This window comes from Hemiscyllium ocellatum, chromosome 10 (assembly GCF_020745735.1).
Source record: "Hemiscyllium ocellatum isolate sHemOce1 chromosome 10, sHemOce1.pat.X.cur, whole genome shotgun sequence".
Taxonomy (NCBI): Eukaryota; Metazoa; Chordata; class Chondrichthyes; order Orectolobiformes; family Hemiscylliidae; genus Hemiscyllium; species Hemiscyllium ocellatum.
In genome coordinates, this window is record NC_083410.1 from 46,645,089 (window position 1) to 46,666,646 (window position 21,558).

Here is a 21,558-nt window from a genome sequence, read left to right on the forward strand (position 1 = left end):
TTTGTATTATTATACATCTACGAAGTACCTTGGAATTCCGTAATGCCACTTGACAATGCGAGATGTAAAAGAATGCAGCTATTCAAACACTATCGTGCTATTTAAATACCCTAAATTATTTAACAAAATGTTTTAATTTTATAGACAAGGATCAGCAGAAAAGGGAGAGGCTAAGTAAAGCAGTGAAAAACCAGCAGAAGGAAGTTCTGCACTATCATTCAACATCTCCTATGAACTACAGCTCTGTTTCCCCGGCAACAAGCAGAGTAAGTAGATTCTATTGTGGCTATCAAAAGGGAATTGGATCATTGCCTGAAGTGTAAAGATTTGCAGGCTTATGGAGAATAAACAAGAGTATAGAGTGAGCTATTTAGTTCAAATAGAAAGTCAGCACAGACAGAACAGGCCTTCTTCTGTATTGTTACATTCTTTGATTGTAATAAATAAATCAGATTTCTAACAGTTATTTAAAAAGTTAATGTAATTGGAGTACACACATTATGGATTTTGTCCATGTATCCTGAGAAACTTATGCTATTGCTTACTGATCCAAATGGTCACATGATGCCATTAGTTAGCCATGGCTGGACTTTGTAAAATGCAACAGTGAAATTAATTCAGACATTAGTATTTTTTTGATGTTGTTCAGTCTATGGGAAAAATTTAGTGCTGCAGCAAACAGTTGTTAGCTGGATCCAAGTGTGGACAGCAAATTAACTGACATTGCATGCAATACAATGAAAGAAGGTACAGGTATAATAATTGAAGCAAGAGATGATCTTTACTATAATTGGAAATCCCATCTCTATGACAGAGATTGGCTACATCAGCAGTTCATTGCATGTTCTTTAGGTGAGCGTTCATAATCCCTTCTATTAAAAGTCTCATATAACTTAATTTTAAATGTACCCATGATATTAAAAACATTCGCATGTTTCTGGTTCCCTTAAATTTCCCAAGAGACAATAAAAATACATGTTTCCATTGTTTATTTGTAGAAATCTGTTGGTGCAACCAACCAAAAGACATGAATCACCTCATATTTACTTCCATTGCACTCTATCACCGAGAACTCCACTGTGTCCAACAACTCAGTGCAACAACAGAGACAATAGTACTGGCAAAGTAAAATCATAATAGTGTCTTGACAGTGATACAATATGGACTATCAATTTTCAACTTACATTATTCAATTTTAATAACTGACATTTCATGGAATAAAATGGTTTTAAAAAGGACAAAACGTTGACTTAAAATGGCCAAGGAAATCACCTGACCACAAATTGAATCCTGTCAGGAAACCAATATGGAATAAACTGAAATTACTACCTTATCTAAAGACAACAAAAACAAAAACAAAAACAAAAACAGTCAGACAGGTCAGGCTCAAGAAACTGCACCTCTTATTTTATTTTGCACTCGTATACCTGTTGGACATAGAAGGTTGCCTGCAATGCTCCAGCTCGAAAGGCAGTGAAAGGTTCAGGAACACACAAAACAATCATATGTCAGTAGCTGCTTGACAGGGAATTAGATAAAGAGAAGGAAAAAATGATGAGTTACAAGAAGAACAGGAATGTTATCTCTCTCTGTCTCCCTTCTCTCACCTCTTTGCATTGAGAGAACCAGCACTGGTGATAAAGCAATTGGAGAAAACACTCATTTGCTAAGAGTTGAGGGATATTACAAATGTTGCCATTAATGAGGATATAAAACATCAACAATTCTGACAACTGAAGAACTCTAAGCAGTTTTAAACTACATAACCTTTATACTTCCTTTTGTCATAGACAATTCCCCATCCCACTACCCCACCTTTTAAAAAAATGGATCTTTGTGTCTGTATTGGGTGTATATTTAATTACTTTTCTTGGAATTAGTAGGTAAGAAATTCAGCTTTCTTTCACTCAAGAAAATCCTGTCATTGGCTCCTTCATTTTGACCAACATTCTACTTTAATTGAAGTGTGACATAGAAAAAAATTAAATCTTACTTGCTGTCACCAAGGGGGATTAAAAAGAGGGGAGCCGATTCGTTCCTTCTCACTGGTCATAATAGCCTGTAACAAATATTATTGAAATAATATTTACAGAATTAATCTACTATTCATATTTGTACCTATATATTTAAAAAAAGAAGTTATATTTAGGTAACAACTTCCTCAAACCCAAAAAATTTCAAAGTGTTTAACAGCTGACAAAATATATCTGCAGCAATAGAGGGAGGTGCAGCAACAAATTTGGGGACAGATAAGTCTCATAAACAGTGATGTAATAGTGACAAGCGAATGATGTTTAATTTGGCTTACCCCAGAATGTGGATATCGGGTCACAGAGATGATTAACTTGCACCAATCCATTGTATTGCCAGCAGCTCAGGAAGCGCATTCTGCCTGTTGTATTCAATGATTTATTTGCACAGCTAACTGTACTGAGCTCTGAATTAGAAGTAATCATCAGTATTTGGCAGACATTTTTATTGGCTCGTGGTGCTGAAAGATTGCTTGTATTGTGACTGCACACAAGGTGGGTTTCATTCAAAAACTAATTCCATGCCCTAGTACTTTGGGTCATGGCGAAATATGTGATAGAGTCTGAATTAAGGATTGCAGACACCACGCTGGAGTTCATCTTCACACAGAAGATTGTACCAGTTGTCACATAAGATTCATCTACTGCTTAAGTCACTAGATACCAATCACACACCTACTAACAATCTCTAACAATCAGACTCTACCCTAACATTTATATGTTTTACCTTTCATGTATCCACACATATAGCAGTGACACAAATCTCATCTCAATACTCACAGCTAGTACACACTAATAGCTGTTCAACCATGAAAGTTATATCACCCAAACATTTAGCAGGACGCACATTTGCACAGCTTCCTCTTTCTCACAGAAAATTATGCTTAAAGCATGCAGATACAAAGAGCTGGCAGAGACCAAACATGTCTCCATGATGTAATATGTTTCGACACAAAGATTGGAGCTTTCTGACCATCTTGGGAAAAGGTATTGCTGAGTCTATTTTCATTGGCAGAGATATAGCCATTAATGATGAGGATATCTGCATACTTAATTGTCTCTCAGTATGCTTTTCTATTATCCAATAATCTCTTTGGCTCACAAATTGCACATTATTTAATCCTGCACTTCTTACTTCCTCCCCTCCCCTCACTATTGCTAAACCCCTGCTCCTGTTTCCTTTCAAATAACCAAGAGTTGGTGCTTCATGTTCATTGTGGGAAAAAAAGAGACAATGAAGATATCAACTGAACAATTATAGCCACCAGTTCAGATCAAGGCAGGACGTTTGCACGGTGAAATATTAGACAAAAGTGTGCAGAAGCCTGGATGAAAATTTAAGAATAGCACAAGTCCTCCTTGCTGGAAGGTAACTGCACACACTAAATCTGCTTCAGAGGACTCAAATGAGAAGTTCAGTGCACTAGACTTCAGAAGAAGGTTATAGTTGTACATAATCAAATATGTGGGGCACTAGAAAGCCTGAGAGAAAGCCTGCTCTCAGCATCAAGAATCTTAGTCAAGTTCAACACCAATTTGGCACAAAGCTCTGTGCAAAGCTTGGAACCCAATCTTTCCCACGAAGAAGTGGTGGCTAACTCCATTGGCATTGCCAAGTCCACTGTGACACCATGTCTGATGGCTAATGCTACAACTTCATTGCAGTGCAAACAGCTTTTATCAATGGCCAGTTTGCTGCATTTGAAGCTTATGCAGCTGTATCATTATCTGGATATAATTCTACAGAAGAGTTGCTCAGGACAGCAGAGTAGTCTTTCTCTCTATTCTCCGAAAAAAAGTAGGATTGCTGGTATTGCCATACAGCTCCATGGATCACAAAATTATTGTCCGCTCTTACAGGATTAAGGCTTTAGGGTCCATCCCTTCTGCACTGCCAACAGCTTTGTTGTTACCTTTCAACCAGCCAGTGAGATACTACAGCCAATGCTGAAATTATGCAGTCTGAAGCTAGGTGTTCTAGGCTTAAAGCTGTGCAAGGTTGTCCACCCAAGCCTATCTGCAGTCACTTCAATTGGAGTTCGGCAATATTCCATCTGCAACTGGAAAGGTACCTTGTAAGAGCATTAGCAGAGTCAAACACTGCTAGAAGATAGTCAACAAGGGAAGGCAAAATGGTGATTACTACAATTTTGTATGCATTATGTTATGTTTGAGTTTATAAGTTTGAATTGGAATGTACATTTTCTGATGGTTTGATCTTTATGTATTTTGAAAAGAGGACAATGCCTGAATCAAGTATGTTTTTATTCTTTGGTGTGATGTGGACATCAATGGTGAGGTTAGCATTTGATGTCTATCCCTAATTACCCTTGAACTGAGTGTCTTGCTAAGCCATTTCAGGGAATGATAAAGAGTCCAAAACATTACTGTAGGTATGGAGCTACGTTTAGGCTAGACCAGATAACAACAGGCAGATTTCCTTTCCTAAAGGGTATTAGTGAACCAGATGGGTCATTGCCACAAGGATGATACTTTGGTTGAGTTGAAATGGCATACTCCTTCCATTGTCCAATATAAGCAGGATACCCATATTCAATCCAGCTGTACTTGTGACACATGAACCACAGTGTTCATAATCAGATCTGATTCTACATTTGGACATTATTTGCTTGTTAATCCTGAGTGTACAAAGAATTATATTAGCAAGTAATTTAGGATTTCCAGCTGACCTCACGGTGTGACACATCTTGTGCGTACTCAAAACATTAATACACAGGGGACTTACTCTTTGCAAACAGAAAGAATATGGTCATGCAATGTGTCTGTTTCAATTCAACAAAATAATTCACAACCATTAGCTGGTTCATTTGTCAGAGCAAGAGTTTGACTAATCAAAGTCATCATGCCTTGTGCAAAATTTAATCAAAACCTGGTTGTTAACTGTCAATCATCATTAACTTGTGCATTGTGCAAGGCAGCGCATTTAACAAGCAGAATCCACTTGCCAACCAGTCAGCATTTCTTATCATAGAGTATACATGTTGACTTGCTGATTAAATTGATTTTCTAGTGAATTGTCCTAGCGAATGTAAGACAAAAAGCTTCAACAAAATTTTTTTTGGCAATATTCACATTCGGTATTACAAAATAACTAATCTGAAATTAGTTCAAATTGGTTGAACTCACCTACTAAAAAATCTCAAATTTATCTCTTACAGGAATATGGTTCAAATGTTTCATGTTCAACAGAATTGCACTATAAGGCAATATTAGAACACTGTGTTAATAAATCACACTTTATTGTACACAATCAAACCAGACAATATATTTGGCAAAGAACCAAAGACTATTTAAATAACAACCAAATGTCAGAGTCATATTTATGAGTAATACAAGACAAACCTCAAAGTGGATCAAAAATCCAGCTCTTGGACAGGAAATCACTTACTTCCTTGGGATAAAACACTTCCAAATGTTCACAGCATCAGAAAAAGTCTCTAACTACCTTTCAAAATTGCTGAAACCTGGACAGACCAGTCCCTGGCTTATGTTCATCAGCTTTAGATCAATCAAAAGCTTCTGGCACTGAGGTGTGCTATGCCTCACTGCCCTCAGTTAGCTGGAGAATGTCTATCCATGCACTGTAATCCCTTATTTCATAGTCCCTTTGGACCAATTGCCCTCTTCCCTCATTTAAAAGTTATTAAAACTTAGCTTCCTAATAATATGCTCATTAGTCCAGAAGGCCTGGGTTCAAGTCGTGTCTATTCCAGAATTGTATAATAACATCTCTGAACTGGATAATTAGAAAATACCTTCACTGCCTTAAAAATAAGGCAATAAAGCATTTTAGTCTGACTACTTTGCCTCTTAGAAAAGAGATGTGTCTATGTTGTACACTGTAAAGGCAATGTTAACTGATAAGTACCTGAGGTGACTTTTTCCCTTACATTCCAGAGCCTGTCTGCCTTTTACAGTGTAGATAAACTCCATTTTAAAATATAAACAGTTAGTAAGTTGTATTGTAAAAAAAGAATAAAACTACAGATTTCACTAACTACTGGTTTATTGATTGATTTTACAATTACAATTACTTGAGGTGCTTTTTCTAATTAATCATTGGTTTCTGGATGATAACTAGCTTTATCAGTATTCTAAGATTAAATGTGCCGTAATCAAAATAATTCTTATCTTAATGCACAATGGCTTCTTTCCCTTGCTAGACTAGCAAAATACACTGATTTATAAAAATAACCCTCTAGAAATGGCTAGATGAACTAAATTTTAAACTAAAATATAAAACACAAGGATTTCTTGTTGTTGATGACTGGGGAGATTTAGCAGTTATCATACATTATTTCATCAATCGGCCTGAATTGACCAGGATTATCTACATTGTAGCCTCCATTCTATTTGCTCCACTTGCTGTTGAACTGGTTCTTCATTCTCTACCCTTATTTCATGCTGTTTATGCCTCAGCTTCTCACCTCATACATGGTCCTAAGGGTTTTCCCTCACAGTATTTGATCGTGCAATGTGCAACATCTTATCAGAAGCACTGTTACTTTCTCAACTTAGTACTGCAGGCCTTGATCCAGAGAGGTTCAGGAAGTAGAAGTATTGCATGGGGCAGGGGAGCAGGTGAAGGTGGTGGCAGAGTAGGGTGCTCCTCTGTTCTGCCTATTTTTGTTTCTTTCTTTTTTTTTCTTTCCTTTTTTTACCTTCTCTCCCCTGTCATGGGTAGTCAGACCATGTGCAGAGACTCTGCACTGAGCTGCTAATTGTAATGTCTATTTGAAATTTCCTGCTTCACTTAAAATCAAACCTTTAATGATGCCCTATTTTTAACTTATTTTTCAACGTATAGGCAATGCAACTACTTTTATTCCTCTGCTGTCTCCATGAATTGTACCAAAGTATTTGTACCTAAGTTGTCACCATAAGAAGGCCGGCAATGTGAAAGTTTTTTGCTGTACTCCGACAATGGAGTACACATAACACTAAAAGGATATTGTATTATATATTGTTCAGGACACTGATGCCTTGTTCTCTATTATTCCTGTAACACACCGGCTGTGCACGTGCACATGGGTTCATGACCAGAGTCACAAGCCATATCATGAGTGGATAAATAACCCTTGTGACTTTGTCATCAGCCTTTGATTTTCCTTGCAGTTTCAAATACAGGTGGCATTGAGCTTTACCATTGAATGAAGAAACTGTGAATATTATCAGGATAATGTGCATTGCTCTACATGATATTCTGTCTGTAATGATATATTGACTACATATTCAGTGAATAGAATTTGATTTGGTTTATCAAAATGGCTGCTTTCAGATGAAGTGCAAGCAGTCAAAAGCAGCAAGATAGAATGAGATGAAACTGTCTACCTATATCAGGAGCCTCAATGATCTCTTATGTAACAATGTATTGCAAATGGTAAGATACTGGGGAGGACACACATGTAAGTATTAAGCTAAGAGCCACAATCATCATGAGAACCACAAGCGACATTAAGTTTTTTTTGACATTTTACATGTGGCTGCACAGTTAGCAGATTTTAGTGACAATCTCTTTAGTGAATCAAAGATGTCTCAAGCCTAGGTCCATATGAAGTTGAAGTGAAATAATTGCTTCCTAAAAATCCTGAGAGATTATGAACTCTTGTTGTGAACCCTTCTCTCCCCTCTTCTTTCTTGCAACTTGTCCTGCTGTACATGATGTCTCTTAATTCTCCCAGTTATGCCATTAGAACAAGACCCACAAGTTATCCGTGTCTGGAGGTAACTTGTTTTAGCACAGCCTCAATGTGAACAGACGGGGGCATAAGCACCAGCCAGGTTACTCTCTGTAAATTATTCAAACTTTAGGCTGGTTTAGCAAAACTACAAAAAAAAATGCACACAATTGCACCAGCGACTTGAACAAATAATCCAGCATCTAACTGTAAGTACTCACGATGTTTTCAGTTAATGCTAGTTTTGAAAGTAGGGTGGTGAAGGGGTAGGGGTATTGCTCTGCATGCTCTTAGTGTATGGAGGTGGACTGGGAAAATCATGTTTGATTGCAAGAAAAGGAATTTGTGGAATATTTACAAGATGTCTTTTTGGAACAACTTGTGGCAGAGCCCACTAGAGAACAGGCAATTCTGGATTTAGTGTTGTGCAATGAGGCAGACTTGATAAGGGATCTTAAGGTGAAGGGATCCTTAGAAGGCAGTAATTATAATATGATTGAGTTTGTTTGAGTGTAATTTGAGAGGGAAGTCAAGAATAGCATAAAAGCAAAAGAGAAAGTATATAATGTGGTGAAGGGCAGTGGGAAACCAGAGGATTGGGAAGCTTACAAAGACTAACAGAGGACAACAAAAAAAGAAATAGAGCCGGAAGAGAATAAATGTCAGGGTAAGCTAGCCAGTAATATAAAGGACTGTAAGTGTTTCTTTAGATATATAAAGGCAAAAGAGAGGTGAAAGTGGACATTGGACTGCTGGAAAATGACGCTGGGGAGATAGTAGTGGGAAACAAGGAAATGGCTAAGGAACTGAGTAATTATTTCACTACAATCTTTGCAGTGGAAGACATGAGTAATATCCCAGAAAATCAAAAGATTTGTCGGGTGTGTGTGTGTCGGGGGGGGGGGGGGGGGTGGGGGTGCGAAGATTCCTTTCTGAAACAGGTTATGGGGTTGAGAAACTTATCAACCATGATTGATAGGCAAAGGAGACTTAATGGGCTGAATGGCCTAATTTCTGCTCCTAAGTCTTATGGTCTTATTGTCTTATAGTATCATATTCACCTTTTCAAACTTATAAGCTGGGACATGACATTTGAAAATGGTAACGCCATCATCAAATCAGTATTACATAGTGATTAACATCATAGTGTACTTGTTCTGTATGTTGCTAGTGCTCACTGGGCATATGTTCCCATGCATAAATCCTTCAAAAGATGATATGGCATTTCTGAAATCTGCATACATCTTGGCCATAATCTTTAACTGTTCAAAAGTCAAATAGCATCAAATACCCAATTTCTCCCCTAATCTGTTGTACCAATACTGACTTAGGTATTAATAGGACACCAAATAGTACCACGTAATATTTTGGATTCACATGAAATCACAGTGTAGCACTTCCTTAATATTGTGGTGGAGTTTTAAGCACAGATTATGAGCTCAGATCTACAGAATGACACTTGAGGTTATGAAACTTGCAATAATTGATACTGTCATGAGGATACAAAATATGGATGGCCACCTTTTGGAACCTATTATCAGATTTAATACCTGTAACTTTCACAAACTAAAATGGTTTTGCAAAGGGACCAAAAGCATTGATTCTTAACAGGTTAGCCAAGTTTCACAAACCAACCTAGATTAGATGGCCACCTCCCCCACTGCAAAGATTCTCATATTCTCTGTGATTTATGCCATTACGAATATACTCGCAGTTTGGAAGTGGAACTTTGCATGCAATTACCAAACAACAGGGCAGCCAGGGAATATGCAAACTCTTGCTATTTCAAGTGGCACTCAAGTTGGGATAGCACAGGCGATGGAGTTCAGACAGCAGAACTGAAACAGGCTGGAGAAGGCACTCTCTCTGTCACATCTCAAAAAGAAGAGCCTGGTGACAATACTGACTAGAAAGAAACATCAGAAAGGCAAGAACTCAAAAGGCAACTGCAGCATTTGCTCCTGCTTTGAGTCTGAGAACCCATCTAACCAATGTGGTCTCAGGTTAAAACCTTCTGCCTCAAAGACACCCAAGGCATACTAAATTGTATGTTTTTTTTATCTGCTGTTTGTTCCTGTGTGTGCTTGTCTGTCTAGTGGACTTCATAGAGGTCATATGCTTGACATTGAATGTTTATAATTTTTCATGGGGTTAACAAGTAACAAAATTGCTCTTTTTTGCACTTAAAAACACTTGTAATTGGTTCTGAAAACTCTCAACAGTTATCGTATTAGGTTAATCACAAAAAATGCATGTGAGCATTTCTATAGTTCTTTCAGTTTTTTTCTCCCTTTTAAGACTGTTCTCACTGTTCAAGACTGGAACCAACTCAGAACACTAGCCATTCATAGATCAATTGATCCCGCTCAAGTAATGCTATAAAGCAGAGGTTAATCAAAGATGGGGTTGCAACATGGAAGGGGAAATTCTTTGAGCTGCAGCACTTTTGAGTGCAAGTCCTTGGTTTAGATACTACATTAGTGCATTTACCCCCACAGCATTGTTAGCAGTACACATATACAAAATATGCCCTTTTGAGTTCAGACCTAAAGATTTCAAAGTTTAAGCATTCCTTAAAATGATTAACATTTCCAGATAACTGTTTAGCCCACCATTTACATTCCAGTACTTTGCTAGAGCAGTTCACAAATATGATTCCACCATTCACTCTCCATGGCATCTGTGCTTACCTTCACATATTGAAAGATGTTCTGATGTCTGTTTCAATTACCTCTGTGGTAAAATTTCATGCCACCCTCCTCCCCCAACAACTCTCTTCTACATGTTCCTGCTGTCTCGAAGGAAATTTCTTATGTCAGCAACACCTCTCCAACCAGAGGAAATCATCTTTCTCTGTTCACCTTATCAAAACTCTTCATGGAGCAAAAATCAGTTTTAAACCTTCTCCTGCTTTTCTCTGCTCCACTGGAAATAATTTCATTATCTCAAGTGCTTCTTCTATCATACTTTTCTACCCTTGGCAGCATCTTGTGAATGATCCGTGAATCTACGCTCTGTTGGCTTTGCCAATAATACCCTTCCTTTAAATAAAAATAATAAATTTGTACAAGAAATCATTCAGCTTCATGTGTCATAATCATTACCTTGAACAAATTTAGCATGACATTAATTATTTGTATCTTATAGCCCATTTATAAAATCAAGAGTGAACAATTCATCCAAAAGGACTTGCAACTGAAGGGAATTATTTAATTGATATCCACGTCTCATCAGTCATCAATATCTTTCAACACTTGTCGCTGTGTATATTCTATTCCTTTAAAAATACACAGAGCACTGTATTCTGGGTTATACCACTCCCAACACTTGATCCAATTTAAATCTTTTCTGTTCATCAACCAATTTACAAATATATTAATATATTCTTTAATTTTATGTCAAATTTTATGCCTTCTGTAGCTTCATAACATGCCACATCTTATGGATTAATGGTTTACTTAGCCACATATGCAATAAAAACTCGTAAATGTGTCAAAAACATGACAGGGAATAAATTGGCCACCTAGCATCCATTTTTCAGGTACTCCTTATCACCATAAAAGAGTGAGAAGATGATATACATTTTTGTGGGCAGTTCAGGACTCCCAGAGTGTGAGGCTCAAAGATGTTGCTTCATAAAATGTATGGTCCCAAAATTGCATTAGATTCTGGGCATAAATCAAAGAAGATTTGCCTTTTGAGAAATGAAAGTAGTTGAGGAAGCCAGTTCCTCCATTGGAATTTGTTTGGTGGAGTAGGACATTTCTATAGACGAAAGTGAGTACTGCAGATGCTGGAGATTAGAGTCAAGATTACAGCGGTGCTGGAAAAGCACGGTAGGTCAGGCAGCATCCGAGGAGCAGGCAAATCAATATTTCCAGCAAAAGTGAGGAATGAGGCTGGGAGCTTCAGGGTGGGGGATAGTGAGATAAATGGGAGGGCGGTGGGCCTGGGGGGAAGGTAGCTGAGAATGCAGTAGGTGGATGGAGGTGGGGTAAAGGTGATAAATCGGAGAGGAAAATGGAGCAGATAGGTGGGAAGGAAGATTGACAGGTGGAGCAGGTCATGAGGAAGGTGCTGAGCTGGAAGGTTGGAAATGGAGTAAGGTGGGGTGAGCAGAAATGAGGAAACTGGTGAGGTCTACATTGGTTTGCGTCGGGTGGTAAGGGAGTGGCGATGGAGCTGCCGGTGATGTTCTCTGAAGCACTCTGTGATTGCATGTCCACATCCATCAAAGCTTCACCTGCATTTCCACACATCATTTACTGTATCCATTGCTCCGGATATGGTCTCCTGTACATTGGGGAGACTGGAAGCCTACTCACAGAGTGCTTCAGTGAACATCTCCAGGACACCTGCACCAATCAACCCCACTGCCTCGCAGCCAAACATTTCAACTCCCCTTCCCACTCTGCCAAAGACATGCAGGTCCTGGTCCTCCTCCATCGCCACTCCCTCACGATGCGATGCCTGAAGGAAGGATGCCTTGGAACCCTTCAAACCCACGGCATCAATGTGGACTTCACGAGTTTCCTGATTTCCTCTCCCCCCACCTTACCCCAGTTCCATCTTTCCAGTTCAGCACCATCCTCATGACCTGTCCCACCTATCAATCTTCCTTCCCACCTACCACTCCACCCTTCCCTCTGACCTATCACCTTTACTACCACCTCCATCCACCTATTGTACTCTCAGCTCCATTCCCCCCAGGCCCACTCCCCCCCCCCCCCCCCAAACTCCCGAGGCTTCCAGCCTCATCCCTGATGAAGGGCTTTTGCCTGAAACATTGATTTTCCTGCTCTTTGGATGCTGCCTAATCTGCTGTGCATTTCCAGCACTATTTTATGCCAGAGAAATGTCAGAAGTTCCCAGAAATTTGACACAGTTTGTTTCCATGAGTAACCTACACTAAAATTCATGTCAACCGAGAACTAGCATTGAGAACTTCAATTAACTTTCATTTTAGAACTAACAGATCCCTCAGGAGCTTTGGTTGAATATTATTTCATTCATTCTCCTTACCTCAAAAGAAGGAAAGGTGAGACCAACATCTTTTATGAGTTTAGCACATGCTAAATAACAATACCACCAATAAAGGGAAGAAATTAATCCAGGCTTTGGGAGTCTCGCCAGCTGGCGGGAGATCCAATGATTACTCTGCATTGCCTCTCTTAGTGAAGACCCTTTATACTAATTGCTATTCAGGCACTTATGTAATCAGTGACAGGCACCTACAGATTGGCTTTCAGTAGCAACATCCATCACTGAACTCCTTCTCATGCCAGGTTGCACAGTAAAGCACTGAGTGCTAAACCCTGTCCCCATACCTGAGAGACATGACTTATTCCTGATGAAGGGCTCATGCTCGAAACGTCGAATTCTCTGTTCCTGAGATGCTGCCTGGCCTGCTGTGCTTTGACCAGCAACACATTTGCAGACACAAGCAAACCTGACAGAGATTCCCGCCTCAGGCGACTGTCTGTGTGGAGTTTACACATTCCCCCTGTGTCTGCGTGGTTTTCCTCTGGGTGCTCCAGTTTCCTCCCTCAGTCCAAAAATGTGCAGGTTAGGTGAATTGGCCATGCTAAATTGCCTGTAGTGTAAGGTGAAGGGTAAATGTAGGGGAATGGGTCTGGGTGGGTTGCACTTCGGCAGGTCGGTGTGGACTTGTTGGGCTGAAGGGCCTGTTTCCACACTGTAAGTAATCTAATCTATTCTAATTTTCTTTTGTGCTCACTGCACAACCCCATTAAAGAGCAATGACAGTAGAATCACAAGGGCCTTAGTTGGCATTGGTACTGGAATGCTATCTTTGGACTTTCTCACTCCAAGGAAGAGTTGGAAAAACACTAGCTTTACATCTAAAGTCCCTCGGAGAAGGGCATTAAATTTCACCCACAGGGAGGACTCACCATCGACTCAACCACGGCTCCCACAAACATACTCCCCACTCCCATTTGAATTCAAATGTAACCCCCAAACCCCAAAGGACCTGACAACCCACCACACAATCTGATATCCCCAACCTAAATCCTTGGGATTCCAACTGCCTCCGATAACCCTCCTATCCACTTCAACCTGAAACCCACTAACCCAGCTCACCATGAACCCAATCCCTTCACGATCCCCTCAATACCCCACTGCCAATCTGACCTGAATAGATTCTCCCCCCCCCGCTGATTCCAACTATCTTCCAAAAGACCAGACTCACCCCAGGAGCCTTGATTCAACCCAGTGCCCTGACTTCTTCACCCAGTTACCTGGCACCCAAACTCCATCACCCCAAGTGCACTTGTATCCATCAAGCAGCTGATTCCCTACCCTTTTTGGCCTGGATCTGTACTCCCTCTTCCCTCTCAACTGGCATATCTCCTTCACTCAACTGCTAACCTACTAGCTCACTCACATGGCACCCCACCCTTCACCCCACCCACAGAACTATATCATTTAACTTATACTCTTTACTCAGTAACTTTCAAAATGATTTGACCTTTAAACCAGAGTACAGAACTTACTGCCGAATGAGAGGATGTGGGAACTGATCTTTAGTGCAAAGGTACCTTGTCAGTAAAGGACTTGACACCAATCCTGGGAACAATAAAGCAGATGTTTATTAAAGAGATGATTAGCAATTAGTGTGCCTGTCAGTGTTAAGGAGAATGTACAATATTAGTGGATAATGCTTTACGTACTGTTCTCTCCTAACAATAGTTAGCTGACTCGAAGTAAGCAAGTTGTTGTAGAGGCTTTGAGCACTACTTAAACATATCATGCTTATCTTTTATTACGTGTTTACTTCAGTATGTTTGAAAGAAATCAGGAGACACTTGGAGTCACTTTACCTAGACATTTTCAACACTCTATCAACATTTTATTCCTGAACATTTCTGAGGTCTTTGCCTAAGGAGGGTAAGTGCTCTTATTTGACATCTTATGGAAGTCACTAGGAGTATAGTTGATTGTGTATATCTTACTTAGTCTACAGGAGTAATGGGTGCAGCCCAGCAGACCCATGTTTGGCTTTTGGAAGACAGTGGGGACAAGTTGATCTCCTTAATCCTGAAACATCCTTCCTCCTCTGGGCAACAGCCAGCCAATCTCCAGCCTTAGTCCCTAGGCATCTTGAAATGTGTGACATCCACGGTACTGCACATTCTTGACAGAGATGGGTGACTAAACCCCCATTTACTGTTTCACAAAGATCCTTATGTGTTAAGCCTGCAGATGTTTAAGCATCTCTTGACAAGTTTAAATTGTGGTAATATGTAATTGGGACCATGCTAAAACGAAACTTCCAAACAGATATGTATTATTAACACAATGCTCACTTAGGACCTGTTTTCACCTCTTCCTCATAGTAATCCCCACCGAATGACAGCAGGAAAGGTCCTGTAGAAACTCATGCCACTCGTCTTTTATATAATTTGGACAGAAGAATTTCAAAGGGTACAGCCCACTGCTGAGATGTGAATCAGTTCTTACACAGTAATTGGATCAGGTTATGGCTAAATTGCTGAAGTACTTTGTAAGAAAATAAAAAAGCACCATGAGTGGCAGTTTAAGTGAAGTTATAAATTAAGTGCTGACCTTTCATAAAAACAGGTTAAAAGTGAATTCAGTCAATTTTAACAAAATCCAGCTTTTTGAGAGGAACAATTATCGATTGAGTAATCTGAGATCTTAAATCAAAAACTATGCCGAAGAAATAACTTTAAATCAATGTCCTAGATTCCAGTTCTGAAGAAAGTGCAATGCTACTTGGCTGCATGAACCAAATGTAGAGGATTGTTCTCGTAACATTAAAGAGAATTTATTTGGATGAATTGTTCTTTCAATTGTAAGTATGTAAGAGTTAGGAGCACGAATAGGCCATCTGGTCCCTCGTGCTAGCATTATTGATCAATAAAATTATGACTATTTTGCCATAACTGCACTTTCCCACCCTATCCCTTATCCATTGCTTTCTTTAGAGTCCAACGTCAATCAATTAATCTCAGACTTGAATACACTCAATTGTTTTTTTTTAATTCATTCACGGGACTTGGGTGTTGTTGGCACGGTCAGTATTTATTATCTCTTATTGCCCTAAATGATAGATGCGCTAGTCAATCGCAATGGATAGTTAGGAGAAAGTGAGGACTGCAGATGCTGGAGATCAGAGCTGAAAATGTGTTGCTGGAAAAGTGCAGCAGGTCAGGCAGCATCCAAGGAGCAGGAAAATCGACGTTTCGGGCATGAGCCCTTCCTGAAGAAGGGCTCATGCCTGAAACGTCGATTCTCCTGCTTGTTGGATGCTGCCTGACCTGCTGCGCCTTTCCAGCAACACATTTTCAGCAATGGGTAGTTAGGACAGTCAACTGCATTGGTATGCATTCTCAGGGAGGAACATCAATTACCGTCTAATTTCCTATTCCAATTCCTATCATATGGGAGTGTGAAGGTCTGAAAAGCTTCATGCTGAGAAATGCCTTAAGCACCTCTTTTTTGATGTCACTCAGACATGATAGGAGGCATTTAGGGTCTCAAAGCAATAAGATCTACGGACCTGGGTCTTCTTCATTGTCTCTGGAATAATTCCAATCACATTGGTGTAATTTGTATACTGTTTACTGGCATACAATAAACTACATTTGTTTAAGTCAAGAGCCTCTTCTCACTGGAAAATTAAGTGATTTTCCTCTACACAAATAGGCTCTTCAGGTCCTACCATGAAAGACAATGGAGGGAGCAAATCTATGAGTTAGCTCACACAACACGGTGTGATGAGGATTCATCGTATAACATTTCCCTGAAAGCACTTAAATGATCACAATCGCAGCAGCATTATGCATATATAACACGTTCAATGAAAAACAATTCAAAGGCTGTGCACAAAAGCGTCACAGTTTATTTTTAACTTTGCTTAGAAAACTTAAGTTTTGAAGGATTGTGTGAAATGTATTGTTTTCAAGTTGTATGGAAAAAACTGGCATTTCTGTTCTGAAGAAGATAGTGAAGAGTGAATGTACTGTATTCCTTCATATTTCACATAATACGTGATCTTTACATCTTCTCATGTGCAATGTGCACATTGCCAATGCGAAGTGAACAGGACGGCTTTGGCATTGGCTTTACTGGCATTAAACTATGGTAAGCCTTGGTCAGATAGTCTTTCATGTCAAATTGCTTGAGGAAATTTTCTAGAGGAACTTACAATGTATATACCATCTTGGCCACACTGGAACTTAGCAGGAGTAACAAATGCATAACACTTTCTAAGCTTGCTTTAGCTTTGCTTTGCCAAATGAATTTCCCAGCTCTCTTTAAAAGAAAGAAGAAAAATGTAAATATTGCTGAAGAGAATGATATATTGCCAAAACTTTTCATATTACACAAATGGAAGAAACTCAAATGTTAAAGGGCTTATGCCCGAAACGTCGAATTTCCTATTCCTTGGATGCTGCCTGACCTGCTGTGCTTTAACCAGCAACACGTTTTCAACTGTGATCTCCAGCATCTGCAGACCTCATTTTTTACCCTGTTAAATAGTCATAACAATTTAAACTGTAGGAAAAAGATGTTGATTAGTTAGCAGGTTGACTCAGTTTAGCCAAGGTATTTTCATGGAGAAAGCACGCAAACTAAATATTTCCCATAATACTGTGCAATTCAAAAAAGGTGCCAGGCTTCTATTTGTTCCTTTAGCTTTCAGAGTATAGATTCCTGAATATAAATGTATGGCTCTTATAGGAAATCTAACTGAATCTCTAAACATTATCTTAAAATGGTTTTGGTGGTTTTGTAAACACATTCAGGCTTTTCAGCAAGCATTACCCAATTGCTCTCAAAAACCAAAACAAAAGATTTACTATTGGATGTGAGACAGGCCGCCTACTTGCGGAATGTTTCAGAGAACACCTCTGGGACACCCGGACCAACTAACCCAACCACCCCATGGCTCAACACTTTAACTCCCCCTCCCACTCCACCAAGGACATGCAGGTCCTTGGACTCCTCCATCGCCAGACTATAACAACACGACGGTTGGAGGAAGAGCGCCTAATCTTCCGCCTGGGAACCCTCCAACCACAAGGGATAAACTCAGATTTCTCCTCATTTCCCCTCCCCCCACCTTGTCTCAGTCGAATCCCTAGAACTCAGCACCGCCTTCCTAACCTGTAATCTTCTTCCTGACCTCTCCGCCCCCACTCCACTCCGGCCTATCACCCTCACCTTGACCTCCTTCCACCTATCACATCTCCATCGCCCCTCCCCCAAGTCCCTCCTCCCTACCTTTTATCTTAGCCTGCTGGACACACTTTCCTCATTCCTGAAGAAGGGCTTATGCCCAAAACGTCGAATTTCCAGTTCCTTGGACGCTGCCTGACTTGCTGCGCTTTTCCAGCAACACATTTTCAGCTCACCTTCACAGCCACAAGGCAAGCTGTAGGATCACATGATCATTTACAGCAGGTCGCCATGCAATAAATAAAAGTGCTATCCCATTGTCTCTTTAGTGAACAAACTCATCTTCTGCATATCTCTTTGGGTGTGACACATGTATTACGTCTCTATTACATATATACTCTTTGGGAAAATTGCCGTTAGTATCAATTGGAATCCATTTTCTTTACAAAACTAGGCCAATAAGACACAACATTTGTGCTCCTGACAATGGAGTGAAGTAGACTTAGCAGGCAACAGATTTTCTAGTGCATTACTCTATCAGAAGAAATGAGTAGCAAGTCCAGGTCAGTGAAGGCAGAATGACAAAATCAGAACACTAAAAAAATGATTCACAGCTTCAGAGATTGCTACTGAAATTCTAAACTCTTCAACATACAGACTCCAACTGGGTTAGTTAATTCTGGCACCAACTGTGCTTTTTAATTCTCGGTGAAAGTTATCCTAAATGCCTTATGAGTGTAAAACCATGGAACTCAGAGCTGTTCTATCGATATGCCCCATTACAATAGACGTTAGAATTACTCGTGCAATTTATATATTATAACATGTAAATTGATTCAGAATGCATCTCGGCCGGAGTAACCTCCTTTCTGTTCTGAAAGAGTACCAAGGGATCTTTTACATGCATCTGACAACACAGATGGAGCCTTGATTTAACATATTATTTAATAAACAGCTCCTCAATCAGTGCAGTAGCCCTTTTATTGATATCTAAAATGCTGCCATATGAGTCTTAGGTGCAAGATTAGAGAAGGTTCACTTTTCGCATTTGGACTGTTTGTGGGTAAGCATATAGTATCCGTTGGACTTCACTGATCTTGTAACTAATAAGCCTTATTGAGTGCGGATTTCGACGATACATGGGGAGATGGTGACATAGTCACTGGAATAGTAATCAAGAGATCAATGCTAATGCTGCAGTACCAGTGCATCTCATGGAATCTAAAGGTTAATTTTAAAACATCTGGAATTGAAAACGAGTTTCAGCGATGGTGCCATGAAATTATCACTGACTGTTGTAAGAAAAAAGCCATGTAACACTGAAGTCCTAAGACCCTCTGAAAGAGCATAATTGGAAAAATAGCCACAACAGCCTGATAGTTACTCAGTACAATTAAGCCATGACAGCAAAGTCAAAAGAAACTTAGGCACTAGAAACAACCCAGAACCCAGCTATCAATGCTGCAATGCCTGCCTTATCAGCATACAGGAAATTGTGCCAAAATTGGGAGATATATCTCACCGACTAGTTAGGCAACAGCCTAAAAAGTCATACTTACCAAGTTGTATCACATAATGTCCCAGATACCATCACCATCCCTGGCTATGTCCTATTCCACTGGATCAACAGACCCAACAGAAGAGCTGGTGGCACAATGATATACAGTTACAGGGAAGTTGCCCTTGGTCTTCATCAGTAACCTAGGACCTCACCAAGATGGAAAAGAGTGAAGGGCCTCTGTTCATGAAAGGATAAACACAGACGCAAATGGTGCAATTTTTATAATGAATACCTGTTTGAATATTTGGTTTTAGTATGCAACTTTAGTCTGAATTAAAGCAAATTACTGTGGATGCTGGAATCTGAAACCAAAAGAGAAAATGCTGGAAAATCTCAGCAGGTCTGGCAGCATCTAAAGGAAAGAAAAGAGCTGACGTTTCAAGTCTAACTGACCCTTTGTCAAAGCTTAGTCTGAATTGCTATTTTGAGTTGCCTGGAGGCACTAAATCAGGCATCTGCAGTTTAATACTCAAGTATTAATGAGATGCAAATTTTGTGAAGCAGTACTGGGGGCTTCACAAACACATTCCCACTAAAAGTATATGCTGGTTTCTGGGAAGCAGCACATCTCTGGGCAGGATAGGGATCGTGTGAGAAGGCCACACAGATTATTGGACACTATCCTGGAGGTCCTGGTGGAGTAGGTCCAGAGGAGGAGAAATGTTATGTACCCACGGGGGAGGAAAGCAGTCCACCGTGCCCTTCTGTACCTCTCAGCCCTCCCAACAGCCAGTGCTATTTGCCTAATTTCCTTTCCTCCTCCCTCCCTCCTGCAAATCAAGGGTGGCAGCTTTGGTGTTGGTGAGTAGATACTCCCTTTCTCCTGGTAACTGCTTACTATTCTTGGATAGAATCCTGAGAGAATTTCTGGAATAGAAATTGATAAAATGATCCGGAAAGTCACCTGATTCATTTCAAAGATCCTCTTCAAATTCTTAGCAGCCAGTGAAATGTAAAAGTAATATACGTTCTATATGACACTCAAACTTCTCAGTGACTACTTGTTTATTCCCTATCAGCTAGCCTTTAAATAAAACATCATCCTGTTATGGACCAGGCCAGACCCCCTTAAAATATTTCAAGAAGGTGGCCTCGACCCAAACGTTTTCTTACTTTAAAGACAGATGTGAAGTGGATAGTCCAGGAGTGATGGAGCTGGTCAAACCATCGGCTTTAAGCAAAACAGAATTTATTTAAACAGTACAGTTGAAACACAAACAAAAGGCAATGAAATTTACAATAACTTAACTATTGATAAATTAACTGACCTGATAGAGTAACTAGTTGTTCCAATGTTACTCATCTATAGTTCTCAGGCTTCTCATTCTAGCCTTTCTTAAATAAAGGCACAATATTAGCTACCCTCCTGACTTCGGGCATCTCACCCGTGACTATAGATGATATAAATATCTCTGCTAAGGGCCCTGCAATTTCTTCCCTAATTTCCACAATGTCCTAGGATACATTTCATCAGATCCTGGAGATTTATCTCCCTTTACACTTTTTAAGACCTCCAGCACCCACTCTTCTGGAATGTAGACTATTTTCAAGACATCGATATTTATTTCACAGAGTTCCTTAGTTTCCATGTCTTACTCCACAGTAAATACTGGGGCAAAACATTTATTTAGTATTTCTGTCATCTCCTTTGGCTCCACACAGATGACCTTGTTGACCTTTAAGGGGTCCTATTCTCTCTCTAGTTGCTCTTTTGTCCTTAATATACATTCTCTTCGGATTATCTTTAACTTTATCTGCCAAGGCTATCTCAGATTTCCACTTTGCTATCCTTATTTCCCGCTTAAGAATGTCTCTACTCCCCTTATACTCTTCAAGAGATTCACTTGATCCCTGTTGTATACCTGTTGTATACTTGACAAATGCCTCCTTTTTATTCTTAACCAGTGCCTCAATACATCTACTTACCTATTGTTCTCTACTCCCACCAGCCTTACTCTTCATTCTAACAGCAGCATATCGCCTCTGAACTCTCATTATCTCACTTTTGAAAGCCTCCCATTTGCCATTTGTCCTTTTACCCGCAAACAATCTATCCCAATTTCTGAAAGTTCTTGCCTCATACTTCAGTCCAATTTAGAAC

General features: G+C 39.8%; 1 protein-coding gene across 1 annotated transcript in view; it reads left to right on the forward strand.

Annotated features, from left to right (window-relative positions):
• The window catches only part of LOC132819478 (spermatogenesis-associated protein 7 homolog), a 55,587-nt gene that overhangs the window by 10,259 nt on the left and 23,770 nt on the right, over positions 1–21,558 (forward strand). The window contains exon 4 of the mRNA XM_060831007.1: positions 145–266. Within this exon, the coding sequence (XP_060686990.1) occupies positions 145–266 (122 nt within the window). The remainder of the gene's footprint in view (positions 1–144; positions 267–21,558) is intronic.